This window comes from Necator americanus, chromosome V (genome assembly GCF_031761385.1).
Source record: "Necator americanus strain Aroian chromosome V, whole genome shotgun sequence".
NCBI classification, from domain to species: domain Eukaryota; kingdom Metazoa; phylum Nematoda; class Chromadorea; order Rhabditida; family Ancylostomatidae; genus Necator; species Necator americanus.
Window position 1 is genome coordinate 1,932,251 of NC_087375.1, and position 14,478 is coordinate 1,946,728.

At 34.7% G+C, this 14,478-nt stretch overlaps 2 protein-coding genes across 3 annotated transcripts; one reads left to right on the top strand and one right to left on the bottom strand.

Annotated features, from left to right (window-relative positions):
* Positions 1–402: 402 nt before the first annotated feature.
* Positions 403–11,450, top strand: RB195_012683 (uncharacterized protein; the record flags this gene model as incomplete). Its single annotated transcript, XM_013445950.2, has 12 exons — positions 403–558; positions 1,519–1,683; positions 3,948–4,142; positions 4,521–4,742; positions 5,652–5,804; positions 5,860–6,015; positions 7,448–7,542; positions 7,726–7,838; positions 9,170–9,315; positions 9,400–9,495; positions 10,296–10,400; positions 11,391–11,450. 12 exons carry the CDS (start codon positions 403–405, stop codon positions 11,448–11,450), a joined length of 1,662 nt encoding a protein of 553 aa, XP_013301404.2.
* Positions 11,451–11,458: 8 nt separating this feature from the next.
* On the bottom strand, positions 11,459–14,475 carry RB195_012684 (uncharacterized protein; the record flags this gene model as incomplete). 2 transcript variants are annotated; one of them, XM_064202173.1, is made up of 5 exons in its annotated part: positions 11,459–11,495; positions 11,699–11,762; positions 11,818–11,906; positions 14,215–14,322; positions 14,399–14,475. In XM_064202173.1, the coding sequence occupies 5 exons, from the start codon at positions 14,473–14,475 to the stop codon at positions 11,459–11,461; spliced, it is 375 nt and encodes a 124-aa protein (XP_064058054.1). The 2 variants fall into 2 exon arrangements, with proteins under 2 accessions (XP_064058054.1, XP_013301403.2); XM_013445949.2 differs by lacking the exon at positions 11,459–11,495 and having other exon boundaries at positions 11,623–11,762.
* Between the last annotated feature and the right edge of the window lie 3 nt (positions 14,476–14,478).

The following is a 14,478-nucleotide window of genomic DNA, read 5'->3' on the forward strand; positions in this document are numbered from 1 at the left end:
ATTACCGATTCAACTGTAGAAAATTGCGGCACTTTGGCCGACCCTCACAATCGAAAGACCACTTAAGAACAAATCTATCAATGTCGTCTTACGAAAACTTTTCTGCCCCTTTGGAACCTAAATCGTATGAGAAAAAAAACGCGTATTCAAGTTCTCCATCTTTGACGAATTCCAATTGTCAGCGAAAAAGACAAGTTTCAAGTGCTGTTCACATCGAAACATATGTAGATTTCTACTTTACAGAACTTGTTCGGAAAATAAGGTCTCAAAAATGAACCAAGGCATGAGTAGATTTTCCGCCAATAATATAGATTTTAATAACTATATTAACCCTAGTTGTTTTAAATCGTTTCGGTCCACATAGACAATTTCTGCACTTACCGTAACTTATGAGTTTTCAGGATGAGTCGTGTTGCCGACTATGGTAGTCCTCCACGGGAAAAAAGCAAGATTAGCTCGTGTAAGGAGGCGATGTTTGGAGAACGTGCACGTAAATGGGCATTCATATTTATTGTTGCATTTCTAGCCTGTTTGACGATTAAGGATGTTGTTGATTTGGTGAATTTTGATTTCTTTGGTGGATTTAATATCATATCCACAAAATATCTTAGAGCACATTCTGCTGAATCAGCTGCTCTAGCCCGCGATATTGCTTTAATTTAAATATTCGTAGGTAGATAATGAAAGTGCTATATAATCGATACACAGCGCGGAGCAAAATTTTTCTTTTCGAGGAAACTAAAACTAGATTTTCACTTTTTCTGGACGCTCCAGATTGTTTGGCTATTACAATTAGAGTAAGGCGCGATGGAGCAGCAGTTTCTATGCGACGAATAGTCACGAACCACAATCAGTACGTTCTCATCAAACCTTCAACTAAAGCTTTCCGAAAAAAAAACACCGTCTTTCTTCTTTTCAGCATGGAATAAAGAGCGAATAATTAGGAGAAGATCCCATGTTTCTAGATAGAAATGGCATTTCATTACCAAAATTACGAGTGAAACAATAAAAAAAAAACAACCAAAAAACGGCATCATTTTTTACAACTTTTTTTTGATGATATTTAGTTCATAAAATGAAGGGTAGAACCACTTCATTACCTATTCGTGCCTTTGTTATTTGAAGCGACAATAGCCGAGCGACAATAATTTTTTAACTCAATTTCCACAATTCGGACCGAAAAAAAACATTAAGTGCAAGCATTTTATTTTATTTGATAGGTTGAGTTTGGCGAGTAACTAATTTATATTTATCGGCCAGTTGTACATAAATATAACATTAGCGATAGCCGCATTACAACGGAATTGTGATCGCCACACATTCTCCATCGCACTAGCAACGAGAAAAGAGTAGAAAAGAACATCGCTAGCTCTAACCATCAACACTAATTAATGGTGAAAGATGCGTAAAATAAAAGAGATTAACGTAAAAGAGAAATACTTCAAACTTTCTTTAAAAAAACAATAATTGTAACTTTTATATTTCCAAAAATTTATTGAGCATATCCCCGTACTCCAGGTTATCGAATACTGTGAAGAACCGAAGCAATCAGACATGAACATTGTGTTCAACGACTCAATGACTATGCCGAATGTGACGTTTTGTATGTCAAAGCAACAAGCATGGAGTCATTTTAAGATCAATGAAAGTGCGCCGGTGGATGAATGGGATATGATAGTCGATGTAAGTCATTACGCGTATTTACTACTGGTAATTACAGTACTTATACATATTTATGGTACCTATATTTATTTACAGCATGTAGACTATTTAAAAAATTGATGTGAGAGTTCATTTTCTGGATCTTTTTTAAGGATCATTTCTGGATCCTTAAAAATTATTATTATTATTGTTATTGTTATTGTTATTGTTATTGTTATTATTATTATTATTATTATTATTATTATTATTATCATTATCATTATCATTATCATTATCATTATCATTATTATTATTATTATTATTATTATTATTATTATTATTATTATTATTATTATTATTATTATTATTATTATTATTATTATTATTATTATTATTATTATTATTATTATTATTATTATTATTATTATTATTATTATTATTATTATTATTATTATTATTATTATTATTATTATTATTATTATTATTATTATTATTATTATTATTATTATTATTATTATTATTATTATTATTATTATTATTATTATTATTATTATTATTATTATTATTATTATTATTATTATTATTATTATTATTATTATTATTATTATTATTATTATTATTATTATTATTATTATTATTATTATTATTATTATTATTATTATTATTATTATTATTATTATTATTATTATTATTATTATTATTATTATTATTATTATTATTATTATTATTATTATTATTATTATTATTATTATTATTATTATTATTATTATTATTATTATTATTATTATTATTATTATTATTATTATTATTATTATTATTATTATTATTATTATTATTATTATTATTATTATTATTATTATTATTATTATTATTATTATTATTATTATTATTATTATTATTATTATTATTATTATTATTATTATTATTATTATTATTATTATTATTATTATTATTATTATTATTATTATTATTATTATTATTATTATTATTATTATTATTATTATTATTATTATTATTATTATTATTATTATTATTATTATTATTATTATTATTATTATTATTATTACTATTATTATTATTATTATTATTATTATTATTATTATTATTATTATTATTATTATTATTATTATTATTATTATTATTATTATTATTATTATTATTATTATTATTATTACTAGTAGTAGTTTCTTTCAGAAAATTGCTCTAATGAATGGAGAAGTAAAAATAAGTACGTAATAAATACAATAAGTTTGATATTAATAGTAAGCGCTAATAGTAGAAAGCGGCTGTAATTATAAACATCAATCAAACGTAACCCCAGGGAAAATTCTAGCAGAAAAACTTAAACCTAAAACGTTTAATCAATCCCCTTTACAATATTTTATTGTCCTACTTCTTTTGTGGTGTTCCATTCTTTGTAATATCCAACAAAATATCCTTCTGATGCATGCCCTTGTGGTGAAAAGATATTTGTGTATTAGGTCTGTGTCAATTCTTAGGAAAATCTGCATTTATTAATACTTAACAACATCACACTCTCTGGAACAAATTTCAAACAAATTTTGCTTATGGATACATTGGGATAGGTCGCAGACTGTAGGGTACTTGTTAATTAGGGATCTACGGTTTTAACATACGCTAACTTCCAGTTTTATAATTCCTTAACAATAAAATAATGTATAAACAATATATCACCTTTATCGACCTACTATGTATCTTTCTTCTTAGCCTCAGTAAAATTTTGTCGACTAAGATTTCAGCACATGCTAATTACAGTATGATAAGCACTTTGGGCGGAAAAATCAATTTTGTGGTTTCATAATCCCATGTTAGTTTGATTTAAAGAAGCTTAAGAGGGCTGAACTCTTGGTATTAGGAAGTTGTGGATGTGTCAACTGAATGTAGATGTGAAATCAAATTTGAATAATTTTTCATAGTTTTTTTTTCAAGTTTTTTCTTCCAAAAATAGGAAATGAGGTCTGAAGAAAGTGAAATTATAAAAGGGGAACACCAATAAAAGAAAGAAAAATACATTGGGAACCATTCCTTAGGTGTTTGCACAAGAATTTCCCACAACAAAAAAAAGAGAAATGCACAGTAAAACTTGAAATTCATTATAACAACAACTAGCATAGCTGATCCATCAGGACTTTGTCAGGATTCAAACATTCGTACATTAGAACAAACGGTTAAAATTCCTAGTAACGCAGCAGGTGCAAAAATTGATCCCAAAATGAATTAAATACTTCATTTCACAAGTACTGTTAGAAACCCTTGGAAATTAACAACTTTCTTGTGCATTTAAGGAAGCCCTGGCGAATATGACAGATCACGACAGTTTCATTAAGACTTTGTGGGATTATCGATTAGTCATGGAAGCTTATGATATGATCGCCACCTATAACAGTATGGAGAGGGAAACGACAGCACATAATTCTGCTCGATCGATCAACATCTTTCGGACTTCACCACGATTAGCAGGGAAGAGGAAGACGTTTAAGGTACGATCAACGATCCGGATTATAATACAAATAATGGATATCTTTACACAGATTCTTAGGAAAAATCGAAAGCTTTTCAATTATAGAACCTATAGGGTTGATATGTAATTTTTTTAACCTTCTTCTGATATCCTGACCTGACTGGTCTTCACAATTAACAATGTCATGCCTCAATGGTCTGTGGTCTCAACTAAAACAATAAGAGAAGAATACGTCGAGACCCAGGCGTAACCCTCTTTTAGTTCAGGAAAACTCGTTTTTCTGCACCTACTAAAGCGATTCTATTGTTTACGACAAACTTCGCTCCACATAACAAATAACAATGACTTTTAACACGAAGTAGTGGTAATTAATACATATAAAATCCAAGGTTTACAGAAATGGATGGAAGCACTTGAATCTCGGAATGTCACATTCGAAGAATTCACACAGAAAGCTGGCACAGAGGCGCTACGTCGCTCCATGCAACGTTTCGAAAGAACCACTTTTAACGAGGATTTAGTGGTGAAAACAAAACTACGGATTTCATGGATATCACAAATGCAAATATGTTTTCAACCATGGTTCGATACTGATAATTTCTATACTATTGATGATCAGGTTAGTGCACAAATTTTACAGCTATATATTTCTTTGAGTTAGGAGCGTTAATGAATACTTTATGGGGTAAAGAGATGTAAAAAGAAAATTTAACCGTTTACAGAAACGCGTGATAGAAATACGAATGAGAAATGCAAGTTCATGTGGGCGTGTTGTTTCATTCGAAAAAAAAGCAGGTCGTATCGGGAAAAGGATGACCACCGGTTTAGAATCATAACCTTGCACAAAGACCAGCGCAAGACAAGCGCAGCTCCAAAAAAACCAATCTTTTAAACATGTTGGAATCGTTGTAAGATGTATACGAATGAAACAAAAGTTTTATAGTTAGTTATAACAGAATAGTCGCATGTGCGCCATGTGACGAAGAGTAGGGAAGCGGCAATTGCGAGCTCCGCTGCGACAAAACACGCCAGGGGAGCACATTTATACTTCTTTTTTATTGCGCGCGAATTCCACCTGTCGTTTTGTGTGCTGCTCATCCAACAATCGTTGTTGTTCGGCAAATAAAATGCGTGAAGTTGATTAACTGCTTCTGGATTCTCACGCTGGCTTTTCAAGAAAAAAAAATTATGGGGACGCCTCAGGCACATTTTCAAAAACTATATTATTATTGTTAAAACTACATTATTATTACATTATTATTTTCAGGAACTACATAATTATTATTGAAGAAAACATAAATACATTATTATTATCGGTTGACATTGCCTTGATTTTGTCGTCTAGAGATTATTTATAAAGAATGTTACGATCGTAATTTCGTCATATTTCCCGTAAACTCATTTTAAAAAGCACAATATGATAAGCGATAGTCATGAACCAGTGAGATTCCAGCAACTACCAGATTAATCCACACTTTCTATGGTCGAAAAAGCGTTGAACAGTATATTCGAATCTTCTACATGTCAGGGTAACTTCTTCACAATGATGTTATCCCACAATGCTGAGAATCTCAACGGTGAACATCTCGAGTGTATGAGTGTCGACTTCCACGGACGTCCTTCATCGTTAAATCGATTTATGGAGGGTAAGGGAAGGGCGAGAGATGGATTCACTTTTGAGGTTAGTCCAATTTACCGCTGAGGTTTTAGATTTTCACCGATAGCGATTCATTTAGCTCTGTGCTGGGCAGAGACACGAGGTTTCAGTTGAGGTACGTGCCCTTTATCAGATGTTGGAGAACGATGAGCCCGGAAAAGCTTGTCGTGATGTGGAAGAGGGTGAAGACAGTGAATTCGACTGTAGGTCACGTTGTCGAATGGAAATGATACGGGTTCGCTCTATTACTGTTGTTAGCTTCATTTTCTATAAATCATCTAGAAAAAATATGAAGGATTATAATAAAGTATTATATATAACATTTATAATATATAATATATTTACAAATGATATATGTCATATATACTGTCAACGATGAAAAGATCTTAATCACTAGGATTGTTAAAATGAGTGCAATAGCCAGTCTACTACTGTGATCAAAAAGTAGTAAGACTTTCCAAACAAAACAAAAACGGTATATTACTCTTCAAAATTTATTTCATATCCTTCAAAGTAGTCCTCATCGACAGCAATGCACTAATACCAACGCTTCTTCCAATCTTCGAAACATTGGCTATCCTCGATTTCCGGGATGGTCTCAGGCGCATTCTTCGATGTCATTTTCGAACTCCTCAATAGCTCAATCGCTCAGTCAAAACGATGACCAAGAAAGGGTTTTTTTTTTTGAGTTTTGGGAACAGCCAGAAGTCAGGGCGAGCCAAACCAGATGAATAGGGTGGTTGAGGAACGATACTAGTGTCTTTTTTCAAATGAAAAAGCCGCAAACAACCAAAACCGTGTGAGGTGGTGCATCGAAAAATGAACTTTTAGAGGCAAACATCAACAAGCGTAAATCATTAACAACTGACTCTCCTGTCATCAAATTAGACACAAATGTCAGTAAAGCTAGCGCCAACATAAGACAAAAAAAATTATGGATTTGGACAAACTCAAGAGCTTGAAATTGAAGAGTCTTACTACTTTTTGATCGCAGTACTATTCGCGCATTATTCCACCGCTAACATGCGGACGTGTAAATTTTTACTTAACCACTAACTAACTGCTCTAGTGAAAAGTCTGGACGGAATATAGCGGAAGCAAAGTTCTTTTTTTGTTACAACTCAGGAACTGGAAGAAAAAAGAACCCCATTTTGCTTTCTGAAGCGCCCTGTACCTTGGCGTCTGCGCAAGTTTAGTTTAAAGGCATCACCCCACGGATCCGAGGTGGTACGGATTTCAAGTGGATATTCGTATACGGGATGGGAGACTACGGAGAGGGAGGTGATTCTGTCCATTTCTTGCTAATTGGCGTAAAAAAACGGCCCGGAAGATGCAGCCAGAACGCTCGAAGCCGTATCTTTCGGACCGTTTTTTACGAAAAAAAAAACTCTCCATAAACTACGATCCCATATACGAATACTCCGCCTGAAATCCGTACCACCTCAGATTTGTTGGGTGATGCCTTTAATTCCACGTCCTGGAACTCTTAAACGTAATGACTGCTTTGAGAACAGTTATTGGGGTGGAAAACGGCTGCCGAAAGAAAAACGGAGAAAATCAATCCCGACAAAAGAAAGTAGCTTATATTTCACAAATCTATCGATTTTAGAGAGATTTATTACAAAGCCATTTGCTTTTCCACATATAAATAAATCTATATTCTTCAGGACATGTGCAAATGTACACCTTTGTCACTCAGCTACTTAGCAAACGATGATTTGGACAAATTCCCTCTATGCGACTATACAAAATGTGAAGTAGAGTAAGCGGATACTTCTACATAGCCTTATTTCTCATCAACTTTGAATTTTTTTCTGGATTTTATTCTAGATCATGAAAAGAAACATCGCGTTGAAATAGGTATTTCAATTGCAACATCACAAAATTATTTTCAAACGAATTCAAAAATTTTTTAGCAATCTTCTATGACTTCGATGAATTTCAGCGTACAAAAAGGTAACTACTCGGACAGCGAATGTGGCAAACGTTGTTTCCGTGATTGTCGTCAAATCCGCTACGAAATTGATCACGAAGTTCAAGGAAGGATGGTTAGACCAGGTGCGAATATGAAATTCTGGAACAGAAATGATCCAGAATTTCCACATCATGCCAAAAATTTGAGAAAATGGGTTCTCTAGGAAGTGTCGAAGGGGAATGCTAAGTGTGAGCATAGGTGCGATGGGGAGGAGCGCCGGACCCTTCCCAAGGGTGAAGGAGGTCCAGGTCTAAGGGTGCAGCTCAAGTGATGAGGATGAGAGTGAGGGAAGCGGTCGGTCGGCCTGCAAACTTGTTTCTGGAGACACCGGTATAATGAGTTTGCAGGAGTTACACGACGCTGCGTGGGAGATACGACAATGATAATAATTATGATGCATAACTATGTCTTTTTTGCGCGTGAGAATGTGAAGTTTTGTAGAGATTTCCAGAATATTCTGGAGACAACGTGACATTATCGAAGACCGGAGTATGAACTAGTTAATAGTCACTCAAAAACATTTGTAAAAATGCGAGAATACGTCGGAAACATGAAGAGGATGAACACCATTCGCACGTCAAAGTTATAAACCACAATAACTGTTGTGCAGCTGCTGTTCGAGACCCTTTACTAAAGGATACTGGCCCTTGCCCTCAGGGGAAATGTCATCTGCTCAGATTTCATACAGTTCAACTGTTTGAAGGAACGACTTGATAATGATCATCCACAGGTAGACATTTGCGTGCCCTAATTGCATAGGAACAAAGCATCCACTACAGACGAAAGCGATTTTCTGAGAAAATTTTCTGAATTTTGAGAAAAGTACACCTGCAGAAATATGCAAATAAAGAGATTACGCGGGAAAGAATTTGCTGGTTTTTTCAAGCAAATTTTTCTTTTGTAAATAGATCCTCTCCCATCCACTCCTACAAGAGACACCATATGAAGACAAAAAAAAACTATAAAAAAGAACTGCTCAACTCTACAACTTGAAATATATATTTTTAAATTATATAGTCTTCAGATTTACATCTTATACATAATAAACTACATAATAAGCATCTACATAATAAACACTGATTTTATATTATAATAAACTCCAGCAAAAATCGAACAAGAAACTTAATTACTGAAAAAAAATAATTTTCGGATAATGATTTTCAGATAAAGCTAAAAACACTGAATTAGGACAACGATAAATCCCTATGCGCCATTGTATAGGTCTCATTACGTGTTCATAAGTCTAAAACTATTCTAATCTCAAGTCAAACATGTTAGCGCCCAAAGAGGCTGGGCAATTTCTGGAAAATTTCCACAGACGGTAGTGAGAATTTCAACGTATTTAAAACCTTAGCGCTTTTCCCGAAAATACTAATGTTTGGCCTTTTTTTCTCCTCAAATAATGCTTATGCAGATTTAACACTGATCAATTTGAACTGGGGATCATTCGAATATCTCACAATGGAACAACAATGGAAATATTCAATCACAGCATTTATCGCTGCTCTTGGAGGTTCTATTGGAATGTGGCTTGGATTGAGTATACTCTCATTAATCCAGGTCAGTCGTTGGGTACAGGATCCTCATGAGTACAGTCCAGAAAGTAATTCAGTAGCAATGAAAAGCCCAATTTCTTACTTTTAGGGAGGAACATATTTGTACACATATCTAACAAAGAAGGTTGTGAAGGAAAAAATACTGAAAAAGGTGTCCGAACAAAATCGCCGAAGAGAAAGCAAGGTGAGGATATTCTTCACAAATAATTTTTTTAAATTCTCTGCAAATGTCCATCGAAACCCTCTCATTTTTCGCAACATATGTTGTTAATTCTTTGTAAATATGCATGTTTTTTGCACTAACTCTGAAATGTCCTAAGTCTTCATGACATTCTACTCATTCAAGAATATTTATATACGAAATTTGATCTTTAGTCGCCAAGAAGAACACGACAAGGATAGCTCCTTCTATATAACGGTGACATTTTTAAGGCACTCCTAGAACTTCTCAAATCTTTTAACACTGTGTGGAACTATCAAATCACAGGTCTCTTCTACCACTAAGGCGCTATCCAACTTTGTAGGGACAGATAGAGTAAGATAATCGGTTCAAGAAAGATGAGGATCCTGCAGTTTGTCAAAAATTTTCATCTATTCATTGTTATACAGGATAAGACCTCATAGAAACTGTCAGGACCAGTCGTGAACACTGCTCCTAACAGCTTCAACGTGAAGACGTCCCTTTCATTAACATCACTTCACGCAGTTTGAGCCACAGTCACAATCTGCACCGTGACGATATCGTTTGCAATTTTTTTGGAGCTCGTCTATCTCCTTCCTCCACTGCTTAAAACGTTGGAAATAGTGTTTTGTTTGGTTTTATATCAATCACTGCGACAACGTCGTCCAGACGATAATTTGTCATAATTTCGAAATCAACTACAAAGTTGGATAGTGCCTTTAGTCAGCACCACCTCCTCTGAGTGTCTGTAATTTTTCACTATTCACTTTCAACTCCTCACTTTCTTTCCATCACCTTTTCAGCTCTCCGGACTCGCGGATTTACCGACGAAGAAGATATCGATAGCAGCTAATCCTTTCGAAAACCCGTTTAGTTCACCATCACATTCTCCAAATTATGAGCTTAAAGTAAGCACTATACAAGCACTTTCCTTTTTCTTCCTAACAGAAATAACAGAGAGAAAGATAAGACACTGTAAAGAGCTCTAAGAGCTAAGCACTAGGCTTTAAGAGAATAGTACCTTGTAACAAATAAGATTAAGTTACAAATAGATTTGCCAATTTTGCACATTCTCCTTCTGCTGTAAGAAGAATATACGAGCTTCAAAAAAAAAAAAAAACAGAATAAGGGGATAAGAATACGTATCAAATTAGGGCATAGATGAGAGCAAAGGCCCCATAGTACATTTGTAGACAAATCCATGAACGAATAAGAGTTGGGAGAAACAAAAAAGATCAATAAGATGGCAAGAATGCAACATTAATAGAAGCAAAAAAGGCAGGGCCTCACACTAGAGTGAGCACTAACAGTGACGTGAGAATAGGAGAATGAATATTAGAACGAGGAAGAGTGAACTGGGAGAGAAGACGAATGAAATCATTTGAATTTTTAAAGAAAAGAAGAACGAGAAATTTAGGAAGGTAAACGAATACACAACTAACGTGTAAGAGTGAATAACGAGATGAAGATGTCTACAAACTGACGAAAAGTAGTTGCTTACTTAGGACCTTACCTTACTTTTTGTGCGATGTACAATGGGGTCAAAACGACGTGAAACGTGACCTGGTGAAATTACGTAAGCGGCTGGGGTTGATGTGGCGTGATGGGGATAGCGATTGCGATCGAGCTGGGACCTTTGCTGTCTGCTTTCGAGCTGCAGAACTGAGTAAGGGCCACAGTTCGATCCCCACCGCTGACTCCATGGCACCACAACGAAAAAGAGCCGCTTACGCAGTTGCACCAGGCTTCAGGTCCTTTTGACGCGACTGTAGTGTAACACTGTCCCACTTCTCTACAATCCTAGTGAAGAATCTCTAATTGAGACTTAAAAAACAGTATGTTCAATTCGCTGGTCGCCACAAAAGAATCTCTATATATCACAGAATCACATTTTTCAGGAAGTTTCTCCACCTGGCTACAGTCGTAACCCTAATCCAACTAAAATACAAGTGGATTAGCCTGAGTACTAACAACTGGGAATGAAACGGCCCATATGATCTTGCCTCAATGATATCACTTAATTGTTCACGAGATTTTCATAGATACCGGTGCAACACGATTCATTCTGTCGAATTTTTACTAATACTCCAGTCATGGTTGTGAATGTATAATATTCTATTTTGCATGCTTTCAATGGAAAAAACGAATAAATGTTGTTATTATTCTTATATTGTTGTACTCGTAACATGTATAGATAGGAACCGACCTCGTTAAAGTGAACTCTTTATCATGCGGGCCCCCTGTGGTGGGCGTTGCCAGCTGAAGAGGTACTGAAGTGCAGGAAATGAATGTTTTGAAAAAGTTTGTACATTTATATTAACTGACCACAGTGTACACGACGAATGTGTGCCTCGTAATCGTCATCAGAAACACCTTCCAGTGGAAGCTTTTGACACACATTGTTGTCGCCATATCTGAAATATAATATCTGAAATATCGAAATATCTGAAATATCTGCCCGCAAAAATAACAATGAAACAAACATGGGGTATCAGAAGAACAGGTCTACCTGTTAACGTAAAGCCAAACAACTGGTTATCATCACATCACGATAAGAATTAACTCGATCCCGTAATTAAGAAAGAAAATTAAGCCTTTATTTCTGCGAAAAACTTCGATTCGACGATTTTAGAAGTAAATGTGGCCGTATGAAGAGCAACGAAGGCAAACTGGTTTCGCAAATCCAAGAATAATGCAAATTTGTAACCTCTGTTCGAAAATGCTATGACGGTAATATTTATGTGATGATGTGGTGGTTCTTCTTGAACAGAGTGAAAGATGATGACGACAAAGTGTCAATCTTTTACCGTGAAGTATTTACAAAAAAAAAAACTAAAATAAATCCAAAACTACTAAAAACAATATAAACACAACCAAAACCTAAAAATAAACTTAGTAGAACAAATTACGGGTCATATATTTTCATTGGCGACATGAGACAACTTAAATAGATTGCTTAAGAGGCGGGAATTTGTAAGATCTACACTCACCTTAAAGTCTCACGAGGAAAATATACACATACATATTCATTAGTTTTTAGAGAAACAGATCTGTACGTACGTATTTACCACCTCCTTCATTAGTTGTGAATTCACTGAGGTCATCGAAGTAAAATGTAAACAAGTTTGTTAAACGTAAAATGTGGGCGCGCTATATCTGTGCTATCTTCGAGGAGTGCCAACCAGCAATCCTTGCATTAAACAGCATAGCGTTAATGCATACTAGCACAATGATGCAAGCAAATATACGAAAAGTTATAAATGAGAATATGTACCTCGTTTTCTCCACTTCAATCAATATAAACCGATTTCTGAAACTGAGCTTAGACTCTCTTACGAGTTAAAGAAATTGAGCAGAAGTAATTTGACCAACATCTTCATATCACCATAAATTGTTCTTCAATTGATCTTCGAATCCCTTCATTTTATCAATTCTTTTCGTGTCAGAGAGTGTCCTTCAGGTAAAATCCTCTATTTTCTTAGCCTGACGTGTCATAATCTTGAAAAACTTAGAGAAGAAGGATAGAAAACTGCAGATTCGGGAGAATCGAACATGGGGCAGAACGAAAAAGTGTCGCAACTTCAGGAATCATGTTCAGAATACCAAATAAATGGAAGATTTTGTAAATCGATAAATTATGCGTTCGATAAATAAGTCATGATACAAATCGATGAAAACGTGGAGTTGTTGTTGTACAGGGAGTGTTCTATATCCACAATTATGGATACTTATAGTCATCTGTAAAGGCATCAGCTTTTCATGTATGTTAGGTTGTACAGAGTGAAGTTAATGAGCCAATACTTACTGCTTTAGAAGCATGTCGTAAGGGCAGACGCGGTAGTCATTAAGCGGTTCTCAGATCTTTTGTTTTAATTTCTGTCTGCGTAAGCTGCGATGAATTGTTTATCTACTAATTATCGCTGAATTACTATTCATTGATTACGTGGAATTATTAATTATTGCCACTAACTACCACATTTCTTCTCTGCACAATGTCTGTAAGGTCACGTAGAATGAATTATACAATACGAACGACTAACAATTAGTGCAAAAATATACTGATTTAACTCAGATCACACCACTTATCTAAAGCTAACTGGGTAACTGGGATTTAAGAAATGTTACATATATATATATATATATATATATATATGCTTCATATAATATATATGTATATTTAAATATAGTAAGGTGAAAACGACATGACGCTCGACCGTAACGCTTCGAGCTAACGTTGGAATCGATGTCGGACCATCGTGAACTGCAACAATGAACGGTAATAGCAAGGTTCCACACGCGCTCCTAACCGCTACGCTTCACCTAACCGCTTCGAGCGCAGCTGCTTACGCAACTGCACTGTGCTTCAAGCCCTTTTGACCCTCCTATTCCTAAGAAGTTTAACTGCGCTCATCATCACTTACTTCCAACATGAAACATAGAACCGAAATCCAAAAATTCCCATGCAACATCTGACTGAATCGTATGACTAACGATGTAAACTATGTGAATATGAAAACAGAGTCAGGCGAAATTTCCTGAATGTGAGCACATCTTGTTACGTAATAAGTAACAATCAATTTCAAAAATGTAGCGCATCGGCAAAGCTCAACGGCTTAAAAATTCAAGAGTTTTCAAGAAACAAAGATAAAGGCAACTCTGAACACTGCACTTTTACTTGCAACTTACGCAAATTTAGAAAAGAAACTGTAATTAGGTGCTCACCGACAAATGTACGATCCTCCTTCTCTCGTAGAGTGCACCACTCGCAAATGACGAGCGAATTGAGCTTGATCGTGGAACTCCAGTCGTGGAAGGCATAACTCGCATTCCCTGAATGGGGAGAAATATTCAAATAGACTTGTGTTTAAAAAAAATCTGTAATTTGTCCACGACACTTGGAACTAACCTCGGATAAAGACCAAAAGCAAACTTGGACGCCTGCATAGGAGAACAACGATCTAACCGTACTTCTTCAGCATTCATAAA